The 26624-nt window shown below is 39.1% G+C and overlaps 1 protein-coding gene across 5 annotated transcripts in view; it reads left to right on the top strand.

Moving 5' to 3' along the window:
- PDE4B (phosphodiesterase 4B) overlaps positions 1–26624 on the top strand; it is a 596036-nt gene that overhangs the window by 555478 nt on the left and 13934 nt on the right. For 4 of the 5 annotated variants that reach the window (XM_029227603.1, XM_029227604.1, XM_029227606.1 and 1 more), the window contains one exon: positions 22715–22808. In XM_029227603.1, coding sequence (XP_029083436.1) covers positions 22715–22808 — 94 coding nt within the window. Of the gene's footprint in view, positions 1–16724; positions 17155–22714; positions 22809–26624 lie in introns of those variants that run through there. The other variant, XM_029227607.1, reaches the window with a different exon arrangement.

Here is a 26624-nt window from a genome sequence, read left to right as displayed (position 1 = left end):
GTATCACCTTCCCTTCAAGACTTGCTGGCTCCTGCTCAGAGGATCTGAGTAGAGGAAGCATCATGTCCTGAAGGTTGGCGGGGTAAGGGGGGGTGGTATAGAGAGTGGACTTTTCTTACTCTTGTTTATTGGTTAATGAAAGGGCAAAAAAAATAAGGCTCTCTCAAATTTTAGTTCAGGTTCAACTTGGAAAAAAAAAGGTTTGAGTTTTAACTATTTACTGACTTTTCTCTGAAGTTCTCAATTGAAGCTAAATTCTGGGTTTTTCCAGGCTGTTGTAAATCTCAACCAGCTGCTTCCCCATGAGGAGGGCGTAACTGCATAACTTCTCCAAACCACACTGGAGTTCATGTAGGAGGATTTTCACACAGGCTTTAGCCTCCTGTGAAACATTCACAGATACTCTGTTCTTTGCATTTTGTGATCATTGATACACATGCAAGATGGAGATCTGGTATTTAGGGATAGTTTTTTAGCAGGTTTCACCATAAAGGACACCCTGAACTTTCTTCTGGAGTCACTAAGATAAAGTGGGCAACTTTCTCCCTCTGGAGAAAAAGATTACTCATTGAGAAACTGCAAATTGCCATTAGTTTTCGTTTCGACTGTTGATGCCTTGTAGATTCTAACCAGGTTTATGTCTGGAGTGCTGAAATTAGACACTGTCTATCTTGCAAATTTATTACAAATGATCTCATATTCAGTGTATAGTTACTGAGGCTCTGACACCAGGGACTGTGTAGGACCTAGTGAGAATTCAGGCTTCCGCTCCTCCTTTATGGTGCCCTGTGCAGGAAGCAATGAAAGTTGAATAGAGCTAACCCTAAAGAAAGGGCTAAACCTTAATGCTGACACAGTTAGCTTAAGTAGAAGGCATGCAGCTTCACCTATTTCTAGAGCTACAGTGGAGAGGTTGTAGGGCAAAGCAATTACCCAGTGGATGAATAATGTCCAGATGACAGCTGAAGTCAGTTTCAATTTTTAAAAAGATCTCTCTCTCTTTACTTAGCTCTCTTTTTACCTACCCCCAATCTCAAAGTCTTGATTATACTGACAATCATCTCAGGGTTAATCCATGGCACATATAATATAATATACTGTGAATATTATTGTGGCCACCAAAAAGAAATTGATCTATACCAGTTTAGGGGGAACTGAATTATCTGTGGTAAAACTAAAATTCACATTTAATTTAAAAATATCATGATCGTCATCATCATTACTGTGTAGTCTTTTTCGCTCATCTCCTGCTTACTCTCACTGAACACAGGAGCTGTGGCAAATCTCTGAGTTACAGACTTGGAAGTAAGTGTGAAGATGTTCTATACAGGACGTTTGTGAAAAGCATGGGCTTTGGAGTCCAAAGATCATGGTTCAGATCCTGTTTCTATCATTTACTAGCTACTTGACCTTGGCCAACTTACTTAACTGCTCTAAGACTCAACTTTCTCATATGTAAAACAGGGATGAACGTGGTCCCTACCTTACTGGGGTTGCTGTGAAGATTGAGATAATACGTCTAAAGCACTCAGCAAGGCCCCTGATGTGAAGCAAAAGTTCAAGAAGTGATAACTTATTAATAGCCTCTGCTACATCTTTGCATAAAACTATCTGTCTCTAGTTCTGATCAGCTAAGTGACTGCTGAGTTTTGTTTGCAGCCTCTGAACTTGCATGAGAGTGGTGATGGGAGAGCCTGGGTTTTGCTTAGGGGTTTGGAGATTACATGTATGCCAGTCTACATGCAAATGGTAGAACGTCAACTGCGTCTAGTAGAGGAAAACAAGTAGTCTTTATATGCACTTCATCTGGGTAGGGATGGATTTGTTTGTTGCTTTTTCTTAACCGTTTTGAAGGAAACCGTGACTCAAAGATTGCAACCATCCCAAGTGTGCTTCAGAGCCCAGAGAGTAAGATAAGATGTTTTGTGACTTACAAAAACATAGTCTTTTCCTTGGCTCAAATTTCCCTCATTCCTTAATGCTGGCCACAGGCCAAATGGAATTCCAGAATTACAGGGAAAGATGCAGCCAGGTGGGTCGGTATTGTAGATTATTTTCCCCCAAGAATTACAACAAGATGGAATAAATTAAGTAGGAGTTTTACAGGGCAATGACATTGTCTTTCAAGATGAAAAGGATATCTAGTGAACCTTCTGCCAGCAGCTAGACGGGTGAGAGCTGTTTTCTGTAAGCACAGATTGCCTTCTTAGATTTGTTCATTAATTTGTTGTTTCAACTTTTATCACCTCCTGAATTAGAAGAATTGTCTTACACTTCAGCGAAATGCATCAGAGCATGAGTTCCTCAGTGGCAAAACAGTCAGATGTTTTGAAAACAGGATGCTTTGGCTGCGCATTATAAAAAGAGGAACGGAAAGAGAAACAGTATAGAAAGGAAGAAAGCAAATAGCCTCAGCAGGGTCCCCAGCCCAACAGCGGCATAAACACTGACCTATCTTCCTGACCTTCACTGTAGCTCAGTTCCTGACCTCGTGTCACCAAAGCCAACCGACGTCATTGGAGGAGGAGAGGAGGAATGGCGCAGCTGCTGTGAGGGTGACTAGAATTTCCTGTCTCCTTCCTGACAGACGCAGGCTGAAAAGTACAGAGTTGCAACAACAGTGGCTGAGGAAGGACCGACCCAGAACAATCCCAGTGAGGTGGCGTTGTGACTGAGGGGAAAGAGGGAGCTTTGACTGAGAAACAGTGTCTCTGGCCTAAAATTTTCAGGTGAAAAATGTCAAAGGGGTCATTCGTACCCGGCATGTTGAATGCCTTTCAAAAGATATAATACCCAGGGGCTTCCTTGGTGGCGAAGTGGTTGAGAGTCCGCCTGCCGATGCAGGGGACATGGATTCGTGCCCCGGTCCGGGAAGATCCCACATGCCGAGGAGCGGCTGGGCCCGTGAGCCATGGCCGCTGAGCCTGCGCGTCCGGAGCCTGTGCTCCGCAACGGGAGAGGCCACGGCAGTGAGAGGCCCGCGTACCGCAAAAAAAAAAAAAAAAAAAGATGTAATACCCAGTAAGGAGCTATCTTCAAGCAGCTGGTCACTGACCTAACTTTCCCCCACAAGTCCCCCACTACACTTTTCTTTCTCAACTAGCTTTGCCCTGGGGCTATTTTATGTGTAGTACAAAGGTTTGGGCCTTATCAATGAAAATGGATGTTCTGTTGTTGAAAAGAGCAGTCCTGAATAATATCAGCACTCTCTTGAGAATGGAGCACCAGGACCCAGTATTTCAGTAAATGTTTGCTAAGGAAGTCTATAATATGGGAACGGGAGACAGACGGACCTTTTTCTCTAAAGGGCATCAGAAAGTCCACTACAGATACCATGACAGGGGAAATGAGTCCTCTCAGCTCTACAGGTTTATTTTTCCGATTCTTCAGGTGTAGCCGTACTAGAGTACCAAACGTGAAGCCAACTACTTGCCTGTGCTCTTGGGTGGGAGGGAATTAAGTCATCGAATTCTACCAGCCTGGAGCCACCTGGGACCCAAGCTGCATGTCACTGGAATGTGACCATGATAGGTTGATTCCCTTACAGTTGGTGAGTCATTCTCTATCCAGTCGTATAATTTGTAAGGATGGGAAATGTTGGATCCAGCAGAACTGAAAGGAAATAGACCTTATTGATCAATGGATTCATCTTAGAACTCTGTTCGGAAGATGATAGACAGGTAACCAATTATTGAAAGGGATTCATTCCACTTTGACGCAAAATTGAATGACATGATTAGAGCAGTGCCCCCCATGGGGCAGGAGGACCCCTCTTCCTGGGCACTGTGCTTATAGAGAGCCTAGCCTAGTCTGTATTCAGCTGTGCTCTGCTCCAGGACCTGGGGAGGCTGCTGGGTCGCGGGAGCACCTGTGCTCCCCCTTCCATACTGCATCCCCCCTCACATTGTCTGCTCAAATGGCTTTGAACTCACTCCCAGGGCCTATGCAGGCCTCTTTCCTGGGTGTGCTGCAGGAAAGCATACCTTTAAGCCCAAGGAGTAGCCAAGAGGCAGCAATCTGGCTTGAGACAGTAGTGTGGGAGAAGCTTGGACATGCAGGCTGTCTAAGCAGAGGGTGTACTTATGGGACCCACATACAAGGTCCCTGGTGGTGCTAGGACATGGGGAAAGAATGGGGCAGGGCGTGGTCCACGAACTAGATCCCCCTGCACTACCATATGCAAGGTGTTCAGGTTTTCTAAATTCAATCTGGCCTTCCATAGGAAGGGATGTCTGTCAAAGTAGGAGTATTGGAGGTAGCTTAATTTATATCCTTATACAATTAGACTTATGATATGTGGCTCCACAAATGTTGGAGGTGACCTTGGATTAGAGGGCAGAATAGAATAAAAATCAGTTCTGATGGCCAAGAGGGGGACTCATACAGTGTTTTGGTCCAATTTTTCTTTCTCTACTGCTCAGATATGTATGGTACTAGAGACAGCAAAGTGGAAAGAGCCTGGGAATAAGCCATGAGTTTGAGTTCTAGCTCTGCCTTTATTGAGGTGTTTTATGTTAAACAATTAAATCATTTTGAATCTTTGCATTTTCTTAACTACAAAAAAAAATTGTTGGAGAGGACTGTCTCCATGGTCTACTTCAGCTCTTGTATTTATCAATAGAACAATAATAGTGAACAACCAATCTATTTTTGCAGGTGTATACTTTGTGTGCAGATACTGTGCTAAGCTCCTGATCTACATTCTGTCATTAATACTCACAGCAGCTCTTTGGATAGGTACTGTTATTATCCCCATTTTACAGATGAGTAGAGTGTGGCTTAGAGAGTTGAAGTAAATTGCCTAAGGTAAAGATGAGAGCCAGGATTCATACCCAGGGCCATCTGACTCACCACCAATGACCCCAATGGGACAGATAAATATAGAAATAAAGAGATAGTTAATCATTCTTATAAGGGAATTTTGTTGTGGTTTCTGGGAGGTCTTATTCTTCTAACTCTGGCTATCGCTGATGGGTAGGTCTGGTTCAGAATCCTAGTCTGCAATCACCATATTCTGGGCCTCTAGATTGGCCATTAATAACCTCCAGCTCTGTCTTTGTGGCTGGGAAGCAGTGTCCATTAACATAGAAGAGGGGGAAGAATAACCGTAGTTATAGAAAATGGTTCTAAAGCATCCATAAAACTGTAAATAATGATATTAAACTAATCCACTGTATCAGTTTGCTAAATTCAAGGTCTATTTTTTTCCCCAAAGTCTTCTCTAACATGACCTAAGATAAGATAGTAAGTTTTGTTTAAAGGACTTTAGCCTACCCTCTAATTTCCCTTTTACCTACCCCCCCTCCCCCAACCCCCGAAATAAAAAGAAAACAGAGGCTATTCCTGTAATTTTTTTCATTTTATTACGATTAAAATAATTGGGGCAATTTCATCATATACTATGTCCTTTCCAATGCATGCAATATGACCATAAAACAGAGGAGCGATGTTTCTGTAGCAGTAATCAATATAGGGAAATTTCCTAGAAGTAACATGGAGACTGTCTCCCTTAGATTTGTCTTCATGCAGAGATGAAATAGAAAATTAAGTTGTTTATTCTTTATCCAGCATTATTTCAGTTACTCTTTCTGACAAAATAGTGTTGTATTATTGAGTGTAAGTCAGTATTCCACGTTCTATTCTTATCAAAACCTAAATCGAAGATTTTGAAATTTGTTTAGTGCTTCGTAGTAAATTTGATCTGTAATCTGTTTTACTTAATTGAAATACTTTTGCATTGGTATTTACAGAACCATTTTCTCCACTGAATTCTAATCCATTTAGCCCACTTAACTCACTTGAAAGTGCCCAAGTGAACAAATCTCTAAAAAACAAGAAGGAATGAAGTGAAGGAACATTACCATTGATTGGTGCACCTCTGGCTAGCTGATAAGAGCTGATATTCTCAAAATAGAATAAATAAGTCATTTTAATGGGAGCCTTTCTCTCCACATTAAAAAAATCAGGTAATTATGTTTAGAGTACAAGTATAAATCTAGAACACTAGTTTTGAAAAATAGAATTACACTATGTCAATGGAATAAAGGTTTGTTTTACATCTTTTTATACTTCTTTCTCATTGTTTTTTTTCTTTTAGAGTATGCCCCGGTCTAGAAGCCTCCCCAGATCCATGCCATTGTTATCTATGAAAGAAAAGGCCAAGGGTGGAGCTTGTTCTTGTGCTATTCTTCCAACACATCTTACTTCTAAGTAAACGTGTGCTCAGCAAGTAGAGATAGCTCAGCTCTGGAAGCCAGGACTTACCAAACCAGAAGATACCAGGGCAAACTTGTGCCACGGTCAATAGATTTCACACTCTAGAAGGCTCTGTGCCAGTTGTCACCGTGCATCTCTGCACATCCCTCCACTTTAGCATTTTTCAGGGATCTGCCAACCCCTCTCTGTCTTGCCCAGTTGTACGTGATGTTTCCCTCAACTGGTGCCAAACTGTTTAGTCTCTTGGATATTTTACTGTAACTTCCTTTGTTTGATTTGCTTTAAAGTAGCCAAGTGTTTCCACAAAGAAAGGACTGTTAAGTTATTTAGAAGTGAAGAAGACAGTAAAACTCCTGTTTCTTTTGTTTCTGTTGTGGGAAGTCACTGATAATCTTTTTCTCTTTAAAAAGTGCCTGATACTTTTTCCTCTTTATGGAGTAGAGTTTAAAAGCTATAAATCATGCAATTCTGCTCATGAGTCACATGTTTCTTCAGCTAATTACTTGCCATTTAAAAACCTTCAGAGATTGAAGTTTAGTGAACTTATTGAAAAGAAAATTCATCTTCATGGCTCAATTTCATCTCTTTTTTCTTTTTTTAGCTATTCAGAATATGGTCATCTTAAAGATAGTCATTTTAAAACTCTAAATGGCCCAGTTCCCTTTATTCTTTGATAACAGCATAGTGCGTAATGTTATAACCCTCAGCAAATTATAAAAATGAAATTTGAACACAGATACCAGAAGGTAAAAGTGACTTATCCAGTTTAAAAAATTTGCATTTAAGGGCTTCCCTGGTGGCACAGTGGTTGAGAGTCCGCCTGCCGATGCAGGGGACACGGGTTCGTGTCCCGGTCCGGGAAGATCCCACATGCCGCGGAGCGGCTGGGCCCGTGAGCCATGGCCGCTGAGCCTGCGCGTCCAGAGCCTGTGCTCCACAACGGGAGAGGCCACAGCAGTGAGAGGCCCGCGTACCGCAAAAAAAAAAAAAAATAAATAAATTTGCATTTAAGACAAGGGGTCTTGGCATTTTATATCTGAAAATTTTAAATGGTTATTTTGGAAAGAAAACAGTAAGAAGAGGTGTTATCATTAAATAAAAATATCTGTCCAGCTCAACCACATAGGCTGTGTGCTAAAGCTAATCAAATGGGGCAAAGTGGAGTGATAATCTGGCAACTATCTAATGTCTTTGGTCAGTAGGGATGGTAAAAGTTGATAAACCTAACCAAAAGAGACCTGAATGTATTCTTTCTAGCTATAGTCTTATGCGGTTGCATTAGACAAAATTCCCGAACTTTGAGCCCATAATGGAGCCATAGGTATTACCTATTTTAAGACTTCATTTTATAGATGAGGATTATAAAAACTGAGGGTTAAATATCTAATATGCGCCACAGATCTTTGTAAAATATAAAAAAGAAATCTAAATGAAAAGTAATTTTATTATGACATGACTTCTCCAGAGTCATCAGGTTAATTAGTGGAAGATTAAGGTCCTAAAATCCAGCTTGCTCTTCATCTTCAGCAAAAAGCTGATTAAGCTTAAGAAAGACGTGGGGCATTCCCTCTTTAGCTTGCAATGATTTTTAACCTTCTCATTACTCTTCATGAATAAAAGCTCTACATGTCTTAATCATTTCAAGTAAAGAGAACTAATTTAGTATTCCTGAAAATTGTGTGATCAAAATCTAGCAGGAAATAGTTGGAGTAAGTTACTCTAAATGTCCCTGGCATTGGTTGTTTTGTTTTTCTTCTCTTTGCTTTTTGCTGTTTCAATTTCTGAATAACTATACATATTAATATATCTGAATTAATACATATTAATATAATAGACATATATATACATACATATATCATCAGATAAAAAACTCATTAAGGCAACCAGGATTAACATTTTCATCCTCACATAATTGAAATGCTACCCTACAGATAAATTTATTTCCAACTTTTTCAGTTAACATAATAGCCTATTTCTTCATTCTTAGGTTAGATTCCCATAAATGGAATTAATGGATTAAAAGGCAACATTTTTAAGGCTTTGATACTTATTTGCTTTCCCACTGATCCCAATGCCAAAGTTTAAGTAGTAAAAACCCTGTGATTAGTAAAACTCCTTCAGTTTCTTTCTATTTCTTCCTTTCCTCTCTCTGAAACTGAAGGTGATAAATTGGAGAGTTTTACCAACTGGTGGAAAAACAGTCAACGTTCCAATTCTCTCTGCTACTTAGCAGAGCTGTTGGCTTTGGAAGTAGAAACGAAGACAGTGATCTCAGGTTGACCCTATCCCTGTACCCCAGAATGTTTCTGCCCAGTGGCCCAAATTATGCAAAGCTCTCCCAACTCAAATAAGATTTCTGGATTCTTGAGTTGTGTCATCGACATCTTGGTGGAGTTGGGTTCAACAGTGTTGGCAGCTACACAATTTAGAAACAATATTGATGTAATTAATGCCTTGTCAACGTTTTAAATCAAATAAACCTCATTTACAGTAGATAGAGATACATTTTGATGTGTTTAGGTAGCTCAAGATGAGTTTTGATGTTTAACTCAGATGTCTGAGTTAAGCACATGTTGCGAATATCTTGCCATAAAACATTGACAAACTCTGAACTCTTAACCTAACTACTTAAAATGAGCAGATGCAGGAAAAAATAAAGGGAAAATGACTTGGGAAGAACTGATTATCTCGTTTATAGTAGTCCCTCCCCCTTATCTGTGGTTTTGCTTTCCACCATTTCAGTAGCCCGTGGTCAACTGCAGTCCAAAAATATTTAATGGAAAATTCCAGAAGTAAACAATTTCTAAGTTTTAAATTGCGCGCTGTTCTGATTAGTGTGATGAAATCACACACCGTCCCACTTCACCCACCCGGAGGCACGTGATTCACCCCTTTGTCCAGCATATCCTGCCCAATAGTCACTTAGTAGCCAGCGGGGTTATCAGATCAACTGTCCTGGTATCTCAGTGCTTGTGTTCACGTGACCCTTACTTTACATTTTACATAATAATGGACCCAAAGCACTAGAGTAGTGCTGCTGGCCATTCAGATATGCCAAAGAGAAGTTATAAAGTGCTTCCTTTAAGTGAAAAGGTAAAAGTTCTCAATAAGGAAAGAAAAAAATCACATGCTGAGGTTGCTAAGATCTATGGTAAGAATAAATCTTCTATTGGTGAAATTGTGCAAAAGAAATTTGTGCCAGTTTTGCTCCTCAAGCTGCAAAAGTCATGGCCACACTGTGTGATAAGTACTTAATTGAGACGGAAAAAGCATTAAATTTGTACAATAAGATATTTCGAGAGAGAGGCCACATTCCCGTAACTTTTATTACAGTATATTGTTATAATTGTTTTATTTTAGTATTTATTGTTGTTAATCTCTTACTGTGCCTAATTTGTAAATTAAACTTTATCATAGGTATGAATGTATGGGAAAAAACATTGTATATATATAGAGTGCAGTACTGTCTTCAGTTTCATGCATCCACTGGGGGTGGAACATATCCTCCACCAATAAAAAGGGACTAGTGGATAATGTTTATTAAGGGAAATCATTCCATGCCAAAATATCCTTGATAGTCTAACTTTAGCTCTTCTGATATTTACCCATTGCTAATCATTACTTATTTTATCAAGTAGGACAAAGTTAGAAATTTTCTTAGCATATAATGTAGGAAATGAAAAGAAAATTTTCAACTCCTGGATGGATAAGAAAACTTAGTTTTTTAGCCGTTATAAGATACAGAAGACTTGAATTTAAAAGTTAAAATATGTAAAAGGAGATTTCACTGCTGGGGGCGAAAGGGGGGAGAGGAGATTATTTAATAACCAGGAGAATCAGCTGAGTATAGGAAAAGAACCGACAGAGTTGAAAAAAATAGACTAAAATTTTAGTAGCTCTGGTTGTTCCCAACAGTGGACTTCCAACTTCCTCTCTACCCTCAATATCAGAAGATCTATTGAAAACAAGGAAGAGTTTTATTATAACCTGAGAATGAAGAAATGTTGGCTCTACCCCTCTCTTGGTATCCTGTTGCCTAGAAAACCTCCCTTTGGCTCCGATACATCATCAGGCCCTGTACTATGAACCTACTCCTGGTCTGCTAGACTTCTTGGCTTTCTTTTTTTGAAACCCTGCCTTAGCTACCCTGACTTGGATCAAATTTTCATAGACCATCCTCTTAGCTATCTTATTGGTTAATATCATAGCTAACATTTTCATTATCTGGGGTTTTATTTATGTCTGCTCCAGTTTGCAAGCTCTTGAGTCCTGAAATTCTGCTTTGCATTTTTGAGGCTCCACATTTGCTTATAGTGGTAGTCGGGCTAAAAATTATCAAGGAGGCATAGCTCTACTTCTGTCTGTCAGGAGGGAAGTGAAAAGCAGATGAAGGCTTTTGTCAGTTGGTGGTAATTGATTTTGGTTTTGTTTTATTTGGAAAAGCTCTCGCAGTTCTACTTGATTTGGTCATTTAGGACATTTGTTGGCATTGGGAGTTTTGATAGCTTATCCTGGTTTTGACCAATGCTAGGACAGGTAATGACCTCACTGGTGGGCACAGCACTGTTTAAAGATGGAAACATTTTCTTGCATTTTCAAAAACTTTAAATTCATGGAACATGCTTAGACTATCCAGGGGTAATGTGCATTTCCAGTATCCTTTTGCACACCCGTTTGCCTGTGAGAAGACTAGAGACTTTCTGATGGGTCACTAATGAGATGGACTCCAACTCCTGCTGTAGATAGCCCAGAAGGGTCAGTTTCACTGACCAGATGCTACCCATCCACCAAGATGAAAGGGCACAGTGCCCTCCCTGCCTCAGTCCCTGTCCATTGCGATCACTGCTCCTGGCTCCATTCTGTAATTGAGTCAGAATGATTTAGCTAGATCTGCGTTTATTGATGCAATGGGTATGTTTTTCTTGGCCAGGGCTAGTACATTACTTGTGTTCTTGACAGGATGAGCTGCCACTGAATTTTTCCCTGCTGTATTTTAACACACTTAAGATCTAGTTGCACCACATTGATTTGCATCTGTCTTACCAATTGCATGGAAGCGTCCCATGCAAACAAGATTTATCAGTATTATTTTTTAAACACTTTAAAATCAGTATAATTTAATTTCAGGACGTTCATTTTATTTTGCTTGCAATAATTAAAAACACTCCTTTACGAATAATCCTTTTTTGCATGTTTGAAGCATTAAGGTCAGGTCATTGTTGAATGCTGCATAGTAAACTAGTGAAATTTCTAACTTTGAAAGGTCATAGGTTGCTTTTCAAAAAAAGGCTTTTCAGGGCCCTTGATAAATCCTAAAATAGGAGAACTTTGCCAAAATAAACAAACAAAAACATGAACCCCTGGGCAAGACTGGATTCTCTTTTTTTTAAAGTAAAATAAATATATTGAGTTAAAATGAGTAAAAAATGAGCTTTTTGGTAAAGGTAATGAAGAAGGAGGAGATACTGGTAAGAAATAATTCAGGAGAGATTTTTCTTCTTTGAACACTTTTCAAATCTAACTCCATGAGCCAGGACTGCACTTTCTCAAGGACTCTGGTTTTGCCTGAGGGAACATTAATTATGGGGCAGTGTAGAGATTTTTAAGGCCCATTTCTTCACTTATAGCTTATTTGCTCTCAAAGCTTCCTGCGGTACCAAGATAGAGCATTACGTAAAGGGCCACTCTCTTTAAGTGTATAGCTGTTTGTTATTTTTGTGTTGCCAGATCCAAGATAGCATGGTAAGGAAACCTATCTGAAGAGCCCTTTGCTCCATACACAGCACTCTCACCTATGTTATCTCATCTGATGCTCACCAAGAGGAAAGTATTAGTATATCTCCATATTCAATGGCTACAGGCTACAAGCTGTGTCCAAGACTCTCAGTCACTAAATCATGATGCTTAGAATCAAATCTGTTCTCTTCACTTCAAAGTCAAATGACTTAAAAATAATAATTAAAAGGCAAACCAAAAGATTAGTATGATGTATGTTTACATTTTTATAAAAGAACAACAGCAGGGAAAACTAATATTTTTTATCAGGATGTTACCTTTGAAATGCGGTGGTTAATGATTGGAAGAGAGCAAAATGGACTTTTTTGCTGGTAATATTCTCCTTTCCTACCTGAGTGCTTGTTAAAGAAGTATGGTCATTTTGTACACTATTTTGTGTGTATTTTGCACACCAATAAAAGTTTTAAAAATAATAATAATTAAAAGGAAATCCACAGGGTAATTTATTATATTCTTCCATGCCTTGCCAACAAAACGTATAATCATAGAATTTTAAAGCTAGAGCTCGACCTTCTTATTTTTCAGACCTCAGCTTAGATGTTTTCTCTTTGGAGAGGTCTTCTCTAATTATCCTAAGTCAGTAGCTTATTTGTTTTACAATTTGCTGTCACAATTTATGATTTTTGACTTTTTTTGTTGTTCTTGTTGTAGAACTTGGGTTTTTACTAATCTCCTCCCTTTGACTGTAAGGTTATTGGTGACATGAATTGTGTCGACCTTGTTCATTATTGTAGTTCTGGCATTTAGAATAGCTCTAGGCATTCAAATAAATATTTGTTGGATCATGTGCATGATGGCTCGGAAACTTAATTTGTTGAGGACCAACTATATTGTTAGTGGCAAATCTATTAGAACCCAAGAATCCTGTTTCCTGTTGCACTGTACCGTGCTACACATAGGTGCTTCCCATGACCAATTCTAGTTTTTCTAATTGTTAGCTTTGATGAGAAATTCCCATCTGGTTCACAGTGGCTCTTCAAAGTACCCTCAGAAGCAGCAAAAGCTTGCACCAGAGCCTTCCCCAAATGCAATCAGATAACACAGAACGAAGTCTTGGGGACAAATGTTCTTTCCTAGTGAGCAGAAATATGAAGCACATTTTTGTTGTTGTTCGGTTCGACATCGGGGTATTCAGCTTACCTTTCTCTTGAAAAGTCTGCATCCTGTGGACAAGAATCTAAGCTCTACAGAGACTGACAATAGCCACTGCACACTCAGCTGGGAGCATATCTGTGAATACATGTTGTGTCTAAAACTCATCCATTTGCCATATCTGTTGTGTCTGGGGCATAGGAGCTTAGTCATTATGCTATTGTTTGGTTGTATTTTTCATTCCTGACATATTGCTGGTACTCCTCTCATCCCCACCTTGGCCACATATTCAATTAATTCAGATAGGCTGCTGGATCGACCTGAACTGTGGAAATCTGAGTAAAATGCATACTTGGTACAGCTGTCCTTATGTCAGGCAATCTGTGGCCATTCATGGCTTCTGGTTAATACATAAAGAGTTCTGAAGTCTCTAAATTTGAGGAAATTGGCTAAGTCATGAAATCATGAAAGGCTAGATTTGAAACAGCTCGACATCTCCAAAATAAACTTTTTAAAGGTATGGCTTTAACACAAGGCCATTTTGAGTTACGGCTTTATCTGACAGGTTTCATCTATCTTTCTGGCAATTCTGGTTTACACTCCTTAGACTGATGAATAATCTAAATGTCAACCAGCGAGCCAGAACTTCTGTGAGTAACTCATGTGTCACGTAATCTATATGACATGGCACTGCATCACACCTGCAGCAGCATATCAGGGAAATTCTCTAGTTAATTTCTTGTCAACAATGAAAAGAAAAGAGTTTAGGTGCTAAAGAGCCAACCAAAACCTCCACCCAGATGCAAGCCAAGTGAAAAAGGTGCCAAGAGCTCAGATTCTTTGAAAATTCAGAGAAAAACTCAGTTTTAAGTACAAATTCTACAACAGTCTCAGACACTTTACCGACCACTGTATATATATTGTTTCTAACCTTCCGATTTTAAAGATAGAAAAACTTAGTCTCCAAGAAACTCAACAACTTGCCAAGTTTCTCAGTCTAAGTTACAATATAGGATTTTATTTTCAGACCCAGTTGTATACTCAGCTGATCCTATGTCATGTTTTTATGATGTTGGGTCTGCTGTTAGAGTCTTATTTATGCTGTTAGACCCCATGGGTAAGGCCATCCTGTAGTCAGAACCCCTTCTACTTCATGTATAACCTATGCATCTAACTCTGAAACTACTTTTATAAGTAGTTTCATGCACCCAACAAACCTGTACATCTGGGGGTGCGCTGTTCTGCAAAGCATCCATCCATCTCTTCTAAACTTTGGTAGCTAATAATAGGAAAAACAAAATGCAAAACAAGTATAACTGTCTTTTTTGAGGATAAAATTACTTAAGACTACTGCATTCATCCTTTATGATTTAAAAATATGTTCAAATCTCTAACCTATGGTAGATTCTTCTCAATTTGCAAGGACGTATTCTAGCGTAGGGATTACCAAAATACCAACAGATAACATATATTTATCCAGGGAAGAAAAGGATACTTCTATGTAACCCAGGGATTTTCTTTATTTATTTGATGGTCCCTAGAGTTGATCTTGAACATTTCCAGACTAAGCGGCTGTCCCAACCCTGGGAAACTGCTAATCCAGAAGCAGCGATTCCCAGGGGACGTTTTGAAGCATCCCGTTGTCTTTTATCTCAAAGGGTATGTGAAAGTTGCTAGCTGAAATCAATATAATTGATATTAAACACAAGATATGCTGCAGATTGTGTTTAAAAGGGGTATAGTAGTAATCTCAAAAATCAGCTATGGTAGATTTTTTATGGCTGCAAAAATAGTGGAAATTTTAATAAGGCAATATTTAATGCAGGATTTTAAGCAACCCAGGAGATGTTATACGATAAAATTGCAAATCAGTTCTTAAAGAAAATCATGACCAATTTTTATGGGGTTATGAAAAGAACGTAGAATGTTTGGGGGATGATTTTCCTGTTCTGTGGCATTGCTTTCAAGTTAAATATGAAGGCCTTGAAGCATAGGTCGTGTTTTCCGCTGGTCGGGAGAGGACACTAAACTGAAAGGACCGTGGGTCTGATCCATGGTAAGATTTCTAATTTTAAAAATGTAACAAGTTGTAGAACCTCTGGCTATGTAATCATTCAAAAGAGACCTTAGTCTTCTGCTTTGGAATCGCATTAACGTCCCATGGCCCTGGAACTGGCTTTAGAAGCTTGAGGTTAAATATTAGCCATCGTGCACAGAAGAAGTTGTAGAAGGCTTAAATGGAAAAACAAAAGAGTAACTAAATAGCTTACTTTGATTCCTTGATTTTTCTCATTGCTACTGTGATTTTTGTCATCTGTAGAAAAATAAAGCCTCTGCTGTGTGTAATTATCAGGCCAGCATCCTCAGTCTGTCATAGTACCTTTTTGGGGGTCTGTCACTATTAACAACCATATTAAAAGGGAAAGGTCAGGTACATAAAATGAAACTGTGAAGCTTCAGTAAGAGTTGCAGGTATTTTTCATCAGAAGGAAAGACTTGTGTCAAAAAGAACAAGTTTGAATATTTTAAATTATCTAAAAATATACAGTACCTCTAAACCTTACACATTATGAGTGTATGACTTTGAAATCCAGTCTCTTTAAGGGATATTTAGGACATGTGATATCTGGGACATATTTATACTAAAAAGAAACATTTGTTGTTTATCTGAAATTTAAATTTAACTGGGTACCCTGAATTTTTATTTACTAAATCTAGAAACCCTACATATGTGAAAACATGTATATACTCACACACTATATTTATAAATCATAGCTTATACATATATATACATATAGATGTATATATAGTTAAAAATGCATAATGAAAATATAAGTCTTTGGGTATAAATATAGTGTCTTTTGTCTATTAAATTGTGTCATTGCAGCAACTCTCAGAGTTAGGGGAATGTTAGTTCATGAGAAATTTCTCTAAATATTTTTATGGAGATTACTTTGGGTCTTGGAAAAGTCCGTTTTTTTAGCATCCCAATAATGTGTGCCATATCTCCTCTTGAAAAGTTTCCAGAAATTCTGAGAAAAAGAGACAGCAGCAAAGAGTATAGATAGACAGTTGGGTAAAAAGAAACAACTATGGTAATAATTTTGAGAACTGTTCAAGACCTAGTATCAAGTTGTAGAGCAGTTATATTCAAAGTTATATTTAAATTCTTTTGATTTTTTTTTTCAGTTCTCTGTATGAAAGCACTAATGGTTTGTCCCTACCTTGACTTTTAAAATGTCTCTTGAACAGATACTAGTCCTCTAACCAGCAAATGGAATTTACTCTCTTTTAGCTTCATCATAAATGCCAATGTTTTGTTACAGAATTATGGTAGAGATGTCCATGATTGTTTTTCATTACATATCTATTGTGGATTATTACATCACTGGACAGTTAAGAAGAGAATCACTCAATTCTAATACGTTTAGATGCATTTCTTTCTGATCTGGCACATGGACAGTTAGAACGACTTAACTATATTCCTTGGAGCACCAGGGGTTTGCTCCAGTAATAGAGCAGAACTTTTCTGCTAGAATGCCCCATCATGGAACTATATAGTCTCCAGTTAAGTGGATATTAATGGACAATGGCAAGTTATTCCTTTCTTAACCCCATTACCAACTCAGTTCAATTTCATTTGCCTCTCAAATAAGACAAATATGTCATTAAACAAATTGGACGTCAAGTTTCAAATAGATGGTAGAGTTCATAGGGAAAGACAAAAAGGAGACAAGAGATGAGATGCATTGTCGGATAACCTGAAATGTTAAGAATTGTGGGAATTGTGAGTGTGATAAAGGGGTTTAGAAAAAGTACACTATATTCCCATTGTTGTTGTTTAAATCAGATTTTGCAAAGGAAAGTGTAGGTGTTTAGGAATTCGAGTCCTTCACTTCTTTGGGTCTTCGTTCCTTCATGTGTAAACTTAGGTATACGGAAGAAGCAATTTTTTTCAAAATGAGAAAGAACCTGATAAATTTTCCATTTTACAACTACAGAAACTGGGCCCCAAGAAGGTAATTCATCTTACCCAAGGTCACACATCAGGTGAGTGCCAGAACTAAGAGACGAGCTTGCCTTACTTCCATTTCTCACTAAACTGGGCCGGCCACTGCAGTTTCAACCTCCTTCTACCACTACTAGCATTCTGTGATTCCAGGCAGAATTTTCAGCCCCTTCACTTTTTCTCATGCCCGGGAATTCTTATTAAGTTATGACTAACCAAGTGTAAAATATGAGTCAAAATGTAGTCCCTAATAAAGTCATTGTGACTTTAATGACTTTGGCGGTTGTTTCGTTCTGCAAAAACAGGAAGATCTCACACAATAAGGCGCCTGTCTCACAGATGGGCTTCTGCGCAGATGGCCACCCACAAGGGTGACTCCTGAGGTTGTCTTCCTCTCAGGGACACCTTTTTTTTCATCTGCAGGTTTCATCTACTTACTTCATCTTAAGGTTATCAATGAGAGGAAAGTACCTGCTTTATCTAGCCTTTGATAGGCTGAAGAATATTTTTGATCACTAAAGATTCACTCTTAAGTGATTTCCAGGTCACCCCCTAACAAGCCCAGATTAGTCTTAAAAGTAGGTCTTTTATTTGCTTGATACTAGTCCCTTGTATTATTACTCTTCTAGATGGTTTTATTCTTAGAAAGACAGAATCAACAAGTTTTAGAACCAGGATGAATTTCCGAGATCATTCTAGTCCAGGCTTCCTGTGTGATTGATTTAACAAGAACTTTTCAGGAGAGTTTCTAGCTTTACTGTGGATCTTTGTGCAAAGCCCAAACTAGTCCTCTGATGAGAAATATAGAAAAATGATGAAGTGTTCCATCCCTTCAGGAGAAATTGGCTCGGAAGAAAATATTCTCTGTACGTAGTAGCATTGAAGCCAAAGAAAAATTGAAGCCATAAAACAAAATGCTTGTATTCAATTTCAGCTTTTGCTATTCTATATATTTTAAGTAACTTCCCACTATTAAAGGTAGCCTATTCAAAAAAATTCACATATGATTTTATAGAGAAGATATATGCTAGGCAAACAATATCGAATTATTTAAGTAGAGAATGATATCTTTTTCCCTTTTCAGAAAATAACTAACTTCTGGCCGTGTTCATGAATCTAGTGTTGGGCGTAAGTTTAAGGAAGCACTGGAGGAATTTGTATTACTAAGGGTTCATTCACAAACTTTGCTTGTCTGTTGAAAAGGGGCTTTGGCCATTTCCTCTGGGGACATTATTTCTAGGTAAGCTCTAACAGGGTTTTCTTGTGAAGGCAGCTTCTTAATAGAAAAATAGGATATGTGTACCTCAGGTTGTAGAGACACATTTATCTTTGAAATAGTGTGCTCCTGTTTGTGGATTTCTCTACTGCATTTGATAAAGTAAATAATGTCTATTCCCTTTCAATCCCGTAACTCCTGGGCCACAGTTAACCTCAGGAGCTGTTTAATTTTCTTATCTGGACTGAATACCCAACTTGATAAGGAGACAGGGAGACTCCAAGGGTCTTAGAATATAAAACTCTGGAGGGATGATAACCACTTCTCTTCCTTTTGTCGGTGACCTATTCTTTTGGACTGAAGCATTTCCGATTTGGGTTGTTTTTCTCTGTAGCGTTAAGAGAGTTTTGTTTTCTGGGAAATTTTGCTTGCCGGTAAATCATATGTCCAGACAGTAGGAGGCTGCCACAAAATTTATCATAGAATCTTGACAGGTTTGGGCTGAGATCCTAAAATCATGCATCACTCTCATTTTGTATATGAGAGCTAAGGTGACTTCACCAGACTGTTACCTGTTATCGAGAGCTGAGAATGAAAGTCTAGATTCGTCTACTACATCGTAGCTACCTCTGGCTCAACAGAAACAACTCCCATATGGGAATCAGACACTGAAAACCCCACTAAGCCAAGCTTCCCCACTGTCTCCGTAGCCTTAACCTCAAACACAAGCTATTCCATTCCTTGACGTGTCTCATCACACAGGCCAGAACTAATCATACTAATTGGACTCTGCCTTACTAGAATGTAAAAGATACCCCCTGTCTGCTCCTCCAAGGCCATGTCTGCCTTGCTTAGTTTGTACAGAGCCCAATATAAGTGGGCCCTTCATAAATGCTTTATGATGAGAGCCGTGATTGCCTTAGTCAATGTGGTTGGACCCTCCCTTATGGAGGAGGAAAACCAAAGGCTGTTGCTAAGCAACATTTAAAGGACTGGGTCAGTTTCTGACACTGAGTGACCTCCATCTGCTTACTTCATCATGTTGTGTGTTTTATGGTTGCCTTAAAATGACTTTGGGTTTTGGTGGCATTGTCATGCCGTTAGCAAAAGGCTCATAGGAGAACTAATTTAGGCATGAGAAGGAGAGAGGTGGTTTTCAGCTGTTAACTACTTACATGAGTTCACTAACCCATCTGTGAGCTCTGCAGGAAAGGTGAGGAGTTTGGTTTATTCTCAGCCCTGTGGCTTAGAGCCACCTCCCTGTGCCCACGTTGGGACTGATTGACAATGTATACCAACAGGATCCTGTGGCAATGGGAGGTGATAGAAAAAAAGTAAGAAGGAAAGTCTTTCCTATTCTTTTATGATTGAATTTCTAGCTGCTCCTATATCCTGAGCTGAAGGGTCAATACAGCTAATAAAGAGTTGGCCCCAGCCTCAGCAGACAGTAACTGTTGTGGTTAATAAACATGCCCTAATATATCTGACTATTTCTATTAGCATGAAAGCTTATTAAAAGCATGAAAAGTGTTTTTGTTTGTTTGGGAGAGTTTTTTGTTTTCTTTTTTTTTACTGCTATATCCTTAATGCATTGCTTGGCACATTTTGGGGTTCAGTAAATATTTACCAAATACATGAGGTGAAATGGCATTATTCAACTAGTACAAACCTGATTGACTCCAAAATCTTCCTAAGTATTTCCAAGAGACCAAAGGAACCAAAATGAGGATGATTGCTTGAATGTTACATTTGGCTAAGTCTAGTGCGGAGACATAATTTAAAAAACCATCTGTCTCTATGCTTTCTACAAGACATTTTTTTGCAATGCTCCGAGTAAAGTTTGCTTCTTTGCCAAAATTCAGCTGATCCATCAGAGCACAGAAACCTGTCTTTTTCAGCTTCTGAGTCTTTAGTGTAAGTGCCTGTCTTTTGAGAACTGAAAATAAGAGGCTATTATGACAGCAGTTTTGTCTTAAAGAAATAAACAACTTAGAACTTACATGATTCACCTGGAGTTCAAATTGCAGAGCAGCTCGATAAGTAAAACACACTAGCTGAGATGATTAATTCAGAGATTTCTGGTGACTGTTACTAACATATCATGGGAAGACCCACACGTACACCAGCAGGGTTCCCCAGAAAGAGGGTGACTGGCATGCCTCTTTGAGGACAATGCATAGAGCAGTGAGCTAAAGGACGGCAATACTGACTCGCATTGGCTTCACCTCAAAAGGCCTAGTCTCCCGGGCACAGGCAGTGGCATGAGGGGGCCTGGATGCTTGAAGTGAAGCCATTGTCTGTGCAGGATGCTGATTTGAAAGGGGAGTGCCTCACAGGAAAGAGAGCCAATTGCGTGCGGAGACTGTTGCCATGGTGCTTCGCTATTTCTTTAAAGTGCTGTACTTGAACTCCTGGGAGTCCAGGGGTGGGGTAACGGAGGAGGGAGAAGGAGGGGAGTGGGATGGGCCTGGGTAGGGAATCCCACTGCAGAGCTCTAGTCTCAGACTTTCTTCTTGCTTGTGATCTTTCTAAAGCCGACAAGGTGAAAGAGAGAGAAAGAGAGAGAGAGAGAGAGAGAGAGACTATAGGAAAGACTTCCTCAGCATGCTCCAGATTTCAAAAACAAAATAAAAATTAATTTAATTCTTAAATATTTCTAGCATGAATTAGAAGATGTAACACTGAAATACCAAAACAGCACAGTCTTTCATAACCCCGAATAATTCTCCATTCATGCAGCAAACGATAGCTTGTATTTCCTAACTCACTCCAGATCCTAGATGGAAAGGTTAAATGTGTTTAATTCATTTGTCGAATGCAGTCTCATGTGCATATTAATGAGCTGATGGAGGGCAGAAAATTATATTCTGCATACGAAGTACTTTTAAAACGAAATCATTAATTCTATTCCCATTCGTTTCATTGTGAAAGAAGTCTAAATGCACTGGCATGCCGTTGGTGTGCAGAAAATCTCCCCAAAAGCTAGCTTAAAAAGTATTCTTGTATACTGAAAGCCTAGTTTGAAAAGAGCCACAGTTCTCGCTTTTTCCATGTTTTTTTTTAATGTTCGGAAAGTAAATTAATCAAACACACCGTCACTTCGAAACCCTTAGAGCGGCTGAGCTCTGCACGGAGGCTGCGTCTGCAGTGTCCTGGTCTCCGCAGTGGAGAGAGGGTGAAGAACACCTAAATGAAATGGGGGAGGGTACCGACTTCGGATTGCTTTAAATATTCATGGGGCTTCCTCCATTTTAATCTTCTCCTTTTAAAAAGATGGCTGTGTTTCCTAGTCTGGCATCCCCTCGGGAAAGAAGAATTGCTCCTTCCTTGCAGAGTTCAGCTGAGCAGGACTAATCTAGAGTGGAAACCCCTTCGGCCACCAGGACTATTCATAATTCATAAGTGCTGCAAACCAGCCAGCTGAATGCATTTGGACAGGCTTTTGCACCTTCGTGCACGTCCTAATTTCATTACTCTCTCTGCCAGGGAAGAAGCAGGGAACATAGGCTTCTTGCAAGAATGGAGTGCGAAGATGGGCTTTGTTTGTATTAGAAAATGCCCTAAATTTCGGAGGCTTTGTCTGTCATAAGTTCTGATTATTTTACCACTGAATCTGCAAGCCTTTCCCGATCCTTTGGGGACTGCTCTCTCAGAACTGTGAATTCTTTCAAAGGGATTTTTGTGGATTGTGGCAAGGAGTGCATTCCAAAATGCCTGAGGCAAACTATTTGTTATCTGTATCTTGGGGTTACATCAAGGTGGGTTAATTTGATTCCATTATGTGTCTTTGATAGAATGTGAAACATTTACATGTGTATGTTTTCTGTGAAGTAGAAAATCTCTGTAATGATTTAATTGTGTTATCACTTAGCCCACTGAGGCTGCTTATGGTGAAATAGGGGCATGTTATATTACATTGTATTTAAATAGACTGTGTTGTATTTTAACCCTATTCTTTTTACACGTGTCTCTTTTTAAAGAATGCTTATCTTTTCTTTTGTTTTCCCTTAAACTTTTCACATTTAATCACCTCTCACTCTATAGATTATTAACTCAAATTATATTTTAGAGTTAATTTCCAATAAACGTATTTTAAAATGTGGTTATTTTTAAGTGAAATGATCTTGACCTCTGTTAAAATTCCTTTTCCTATATTTGCATCTTCAAAAGAAATCAGATGTTAATTCTAAGAAATCTTAAGAAAACCTTTTTTCCCTAAGGTGACGTTGGAATAATTTCACATTATTGTGTTTTGTAGAAACGGTATCATTTATCTAATGATGTCTGCTCACTCGGTCTCTTGGTTCTTAATAAAGTTGGAAACATCTAAAATGATAATCTGCTATTTTTTAGGTGGTTAATACGTTTTTGTTCTTTATAAACAGTTCAAAAGAATGCTGAACCGGGAGCTGACACACCTTTCAGAAATGAGCCGATCGGGGAACCAGGTGTCTGAATACATTTCAAATACTTTCTTAGGTAAGATATTCACTGGAAAACTTATTCCATAACTGAGATTTTTTTTTTTACTATTAATTTCTGCAACCTGTCAGGAACATCACTATATGAGTTTGGAATGGGGTTAAGTGACAGAAAAATCCATTTAAAATAAGAACTAAAGACAATCCTTAACATAAAAAAAAAAAAAGCTGTAAGATGTTGTGAAAAAAATGAATGAAAATACCCATCAAAGAGAGAAGTTTATTATGGGCTAATTAAATTTATATAGACCTCAGGTCACTCCTTATCTACCCACCCACTTCCATCTCTGTCAAACCTCTGAAGGGGGGGTGGGTGATGGGGGGTTCAATCATCCAGTCCTTAGGGACAACTCCAATTGGCTCCTGTGACATGGTATTCTTTAAATTCTTCCAGTAACTGGGCTTTGAGCAAAAGGTTTCCTTTTAGATGCTTTGCGAGAGATGGCTGGAGAACTGTATGGTGATTTGACCCATGATAATAAGCTTTGGAAATAAATTGACTGTTGCTTTGCTAAGGTATTTCTTAACGATACATGGGGGGAGGGCAGAAAGAATCTGCACCTCTCTGAAGGAGTCAGCCTTCTGCAAGCAGCATCATTATTTTCCTAATCTGATACTTACCTATCAGTCTCTGCTTTCACATTGCTAGTCTTTTAACCCATGTCACTGACAGGAAAGGTTTGCATCAGTGCCTCTCAACTACTGTCATGCATCCTGTTTGATTACTAGGAATTTCTGATCTCATGTTTAAAGCCATCCTGCTGTGTATTTTTCTTGAATAAGACCTGCAGAACCTGCAAATCTGTACTTCAGAGTGAAGGGGTAGCCTTTAGACTCTGATTCTGTTGACTTTCAATTACCACTGAATTATGCTCATTTAGCAGAACTCCACTTTCCAGGGAAATGACCTATTCTTACAGCTGAACGTTACACCTCCCTTCTTTTTGGCATTGCCGCATATCCTTAAATCAATGAGCATTTGCCTTGATGTCTTATGGAAACACATACCTCTTCTAGTTTTATTTTAAAAAATCAATTCTATTTCTCTAATACCAAAGCAGTTCCTGCTATCAGCAGATCAGTCTTTGATCAGCCTAGTGGAAAGCTCATGGCGCTACTCTGTGGCCAGTGGGCATTGGCATGACTGACAAGTGCCTTTCCAACAGTTTCCAGTATGTGGGTGTCTGCAGCACCTGGTTTTCTCCAGCGGCAGTTGTGGCAACCTTTGTCAGAGAACAAAGAGAAGATTTTTTTCATACATCCTAGCTCCAAGAGGAGCTAGAATCTAATTGAACAGAAAGTGTTGTGTACTGATCCTTTTCTTCTCCATTATCCCCCTTTATGCTTTTGAAGGCAGGCATCTTCTCCTGTCCATCTGTGTGACACCCAATTATTTTTCATAAGCTGGGGATTGTTTTAGGGACAGTCTCCAGGTTAATGACTGTGGGAAAGAAGAATAAAATCAGTAAGTGCAAGGACTCATTTTTGTGTTCATAAACATTGCATGTTAAAATATCAGGGCTTGTCTGTCGTCTCAGAAGAGACTCTGACCACTGGAGTAAAGCTGCAGGAAGTCTCTGAGCTCTTCATCATCCAAGGTTGTACCTAAGCAGTCCTCTTGGCTTGTAGCCTCTTTCACTATCTACTTGCTAAGGACCATGAGAATAGTTTAGTATACCAATTATTCTTATTTTACCATCAAAGGCTATCAAGTGAGGAGGCTGAGAAGATAATAAAAATGAGTTCTCAGTTTCAACACTTTGCATCTCAAGAACGGGAAACTGTCAACTCTGTTGAATATTCCATTTACTATGGAGGCATATCTCTTGAGGAAAACCATCATTTGGCTTCTCATTATTCCCCCCAAAATTAAATTATCAACAACAAGTGGTTTGAGGTAGGTTGTTAGAACCTCAGTCCTTACACACTCAACATTAGGAGGGTGGTGAGCCTGAGGGTGTGTTTGTGTGTGTGCGTTTGCATGCACACGCATGTGCACACACAAGGTAGACCCGATCAAACAGACTAGACAGACAGATTATATTCTTGAGAAAATTTAGGGAGAAAAAAATCCATCATATAAACAAAAGATTCATCAGCTACTTCAACTGTAAAATGGGAACACTGGAGTAGATGACACCCTCTGTCCATTCCAGCTCTAACTTTCTATATGGATGGAGTTTATCAGTCTTGCTAAGACATACCTGGCAACCTGGATTCTCTGGAATAGCCTGTAGGCTTACAATTTGATAATCTTAAAAAGCAAACAAACAAAGCTTGTTTCCAAACTGCAAATGCAGGACATGGAACTCTACGTCCTGTCTTGTGAGCATGGCGAGTATTCCTGGAGGACCATGAAGCCTTCTTCACAAAATGTCAGATCTGAAGGGGACCTTAATGGCCTCATCCAGTTCCCTCATTTTCCAAGAAAGAAAACTGAGGCCCAGAAGGGTATGTAACTTGACCAAGATTACTTGGCTAAAATGTTCCTGAGCCAGAACTATGACTTCACTCTCTTGACTCCTAGATCAAAATACCTGTCACTTCTTTAACTAGGAAAGGTTATTAGGCTGTCAGAAGAAAATCGCCTTTCAGTAATAGATGTAATCTATGGATAAAAGTCTTTAGAATCAGGATTGTTGGACCTAAAAATGTGTTAACAGCTTCCAGTAATATAAGAGCCTCTTGTCAGAGCACAGCAACCATCTCCAAGAGCACAAAATGGGAAGACCTTATTGATTTCAGTTAAACTTGAAGAGCAGTATCTCAGTAAGAGTCATTGAAAGTTAAAATGTGTCATCCAGAAAGGAGGGAAATCCCTCACTGCAGGGAATGTGTGAAACTTGTATTGTTTCCATTTAAAAGGATGGCATCCAGATGGACAGGCTGACATGCAGGCAAGAGACCATCAGTGCAGGCAGTCTGTGATACTCATACAGGTTAATGGGCTCGGGTTGCTGGTACAGGAGGAAGTAAAGGACCCAGGGGGAAGGAGCACAGATTAAAGCAAGATATTTAGATGTGATATTACAAGTTAGTTGATATTTTTTCAGAGAAGAATCACCCCTTTAAATCCCCGACTTACTGTCTCCAAAGCTGGAACATAGAATTCTCAAGACACAGGGAAGAGAACTCAGGAATTTTGCATGATTAAATGCTGTAAGCTAGCAAGAAAAGCACCTCCAATGCCGCCATTATCAGAGTTTTGATGAGACGTTTTTTGCATCTGTTTATTTATTTATTTATTTGGTACTGTTCCACTCTTTCCCCACTGTAGTCTGACCATTCTGTAAATGTGAACTCACAAAGCATGTAGTATGATTCTTTGAGTGTGTGTTTCAGGTTACTTCTGCATGGGACTGGCTAAGCATTTAGCAGAGGAAATTCAGAATAGGGAAACCCATCAGTTGTTCCAATGCCTGCATAGGGAAACACCCATTAATGTCAAAATGGCACTCTCTGTGGATAATGGCTTTCTTCTTTATCGTAATGTTCCAGACACAGTAGTGGTTCGGCTCAATTTCTCGCTGTCGTAGGGAATCTTTAATTAAACAAAGGGAAAAAGCTGCTAGTCCCACTAGAGGTTTTATATTTGCATTGGCACAGAAGAATCTAACAGCTTCGTTAACCAGGCATGAAGAATGGTGAAGAATGATGGTTAGGAAACGCAGGGGCTATTGTGGCCTTTTATTTTAGCAAAAGTAGTCATTATTAGGAGTGAAGTGACAGGGAGAAAAGTAATTTCAAAAGTAATGTCATATATAGTTTTTATGCCAAAGGTTGAGAGACCAGAAAGAGATTTTAACGGGAACCT

Source organism: Monodon monoceros, unplaced genomic scaffold (assembly GCF_005190385.1).
Source record: "Monodon monoceros isolate NGI ecotype Baffin Bay Population unplaced genomic scaffold, NGI_Narwhal_1 Super_Scaffold_18, whole genome shotgun sequence".
Lineage (NCBI taxonomy): Eukaryota > Metazoa > Chordata > Mammalia > Artiodactyla > Monodontidae > Monodon > Monodon monoceros.
The sequence above is the reverse complement of the archived record's forward strand: the minus strand, read 5'-3'. Positions and strand labels throughout refer to the sequence as shown.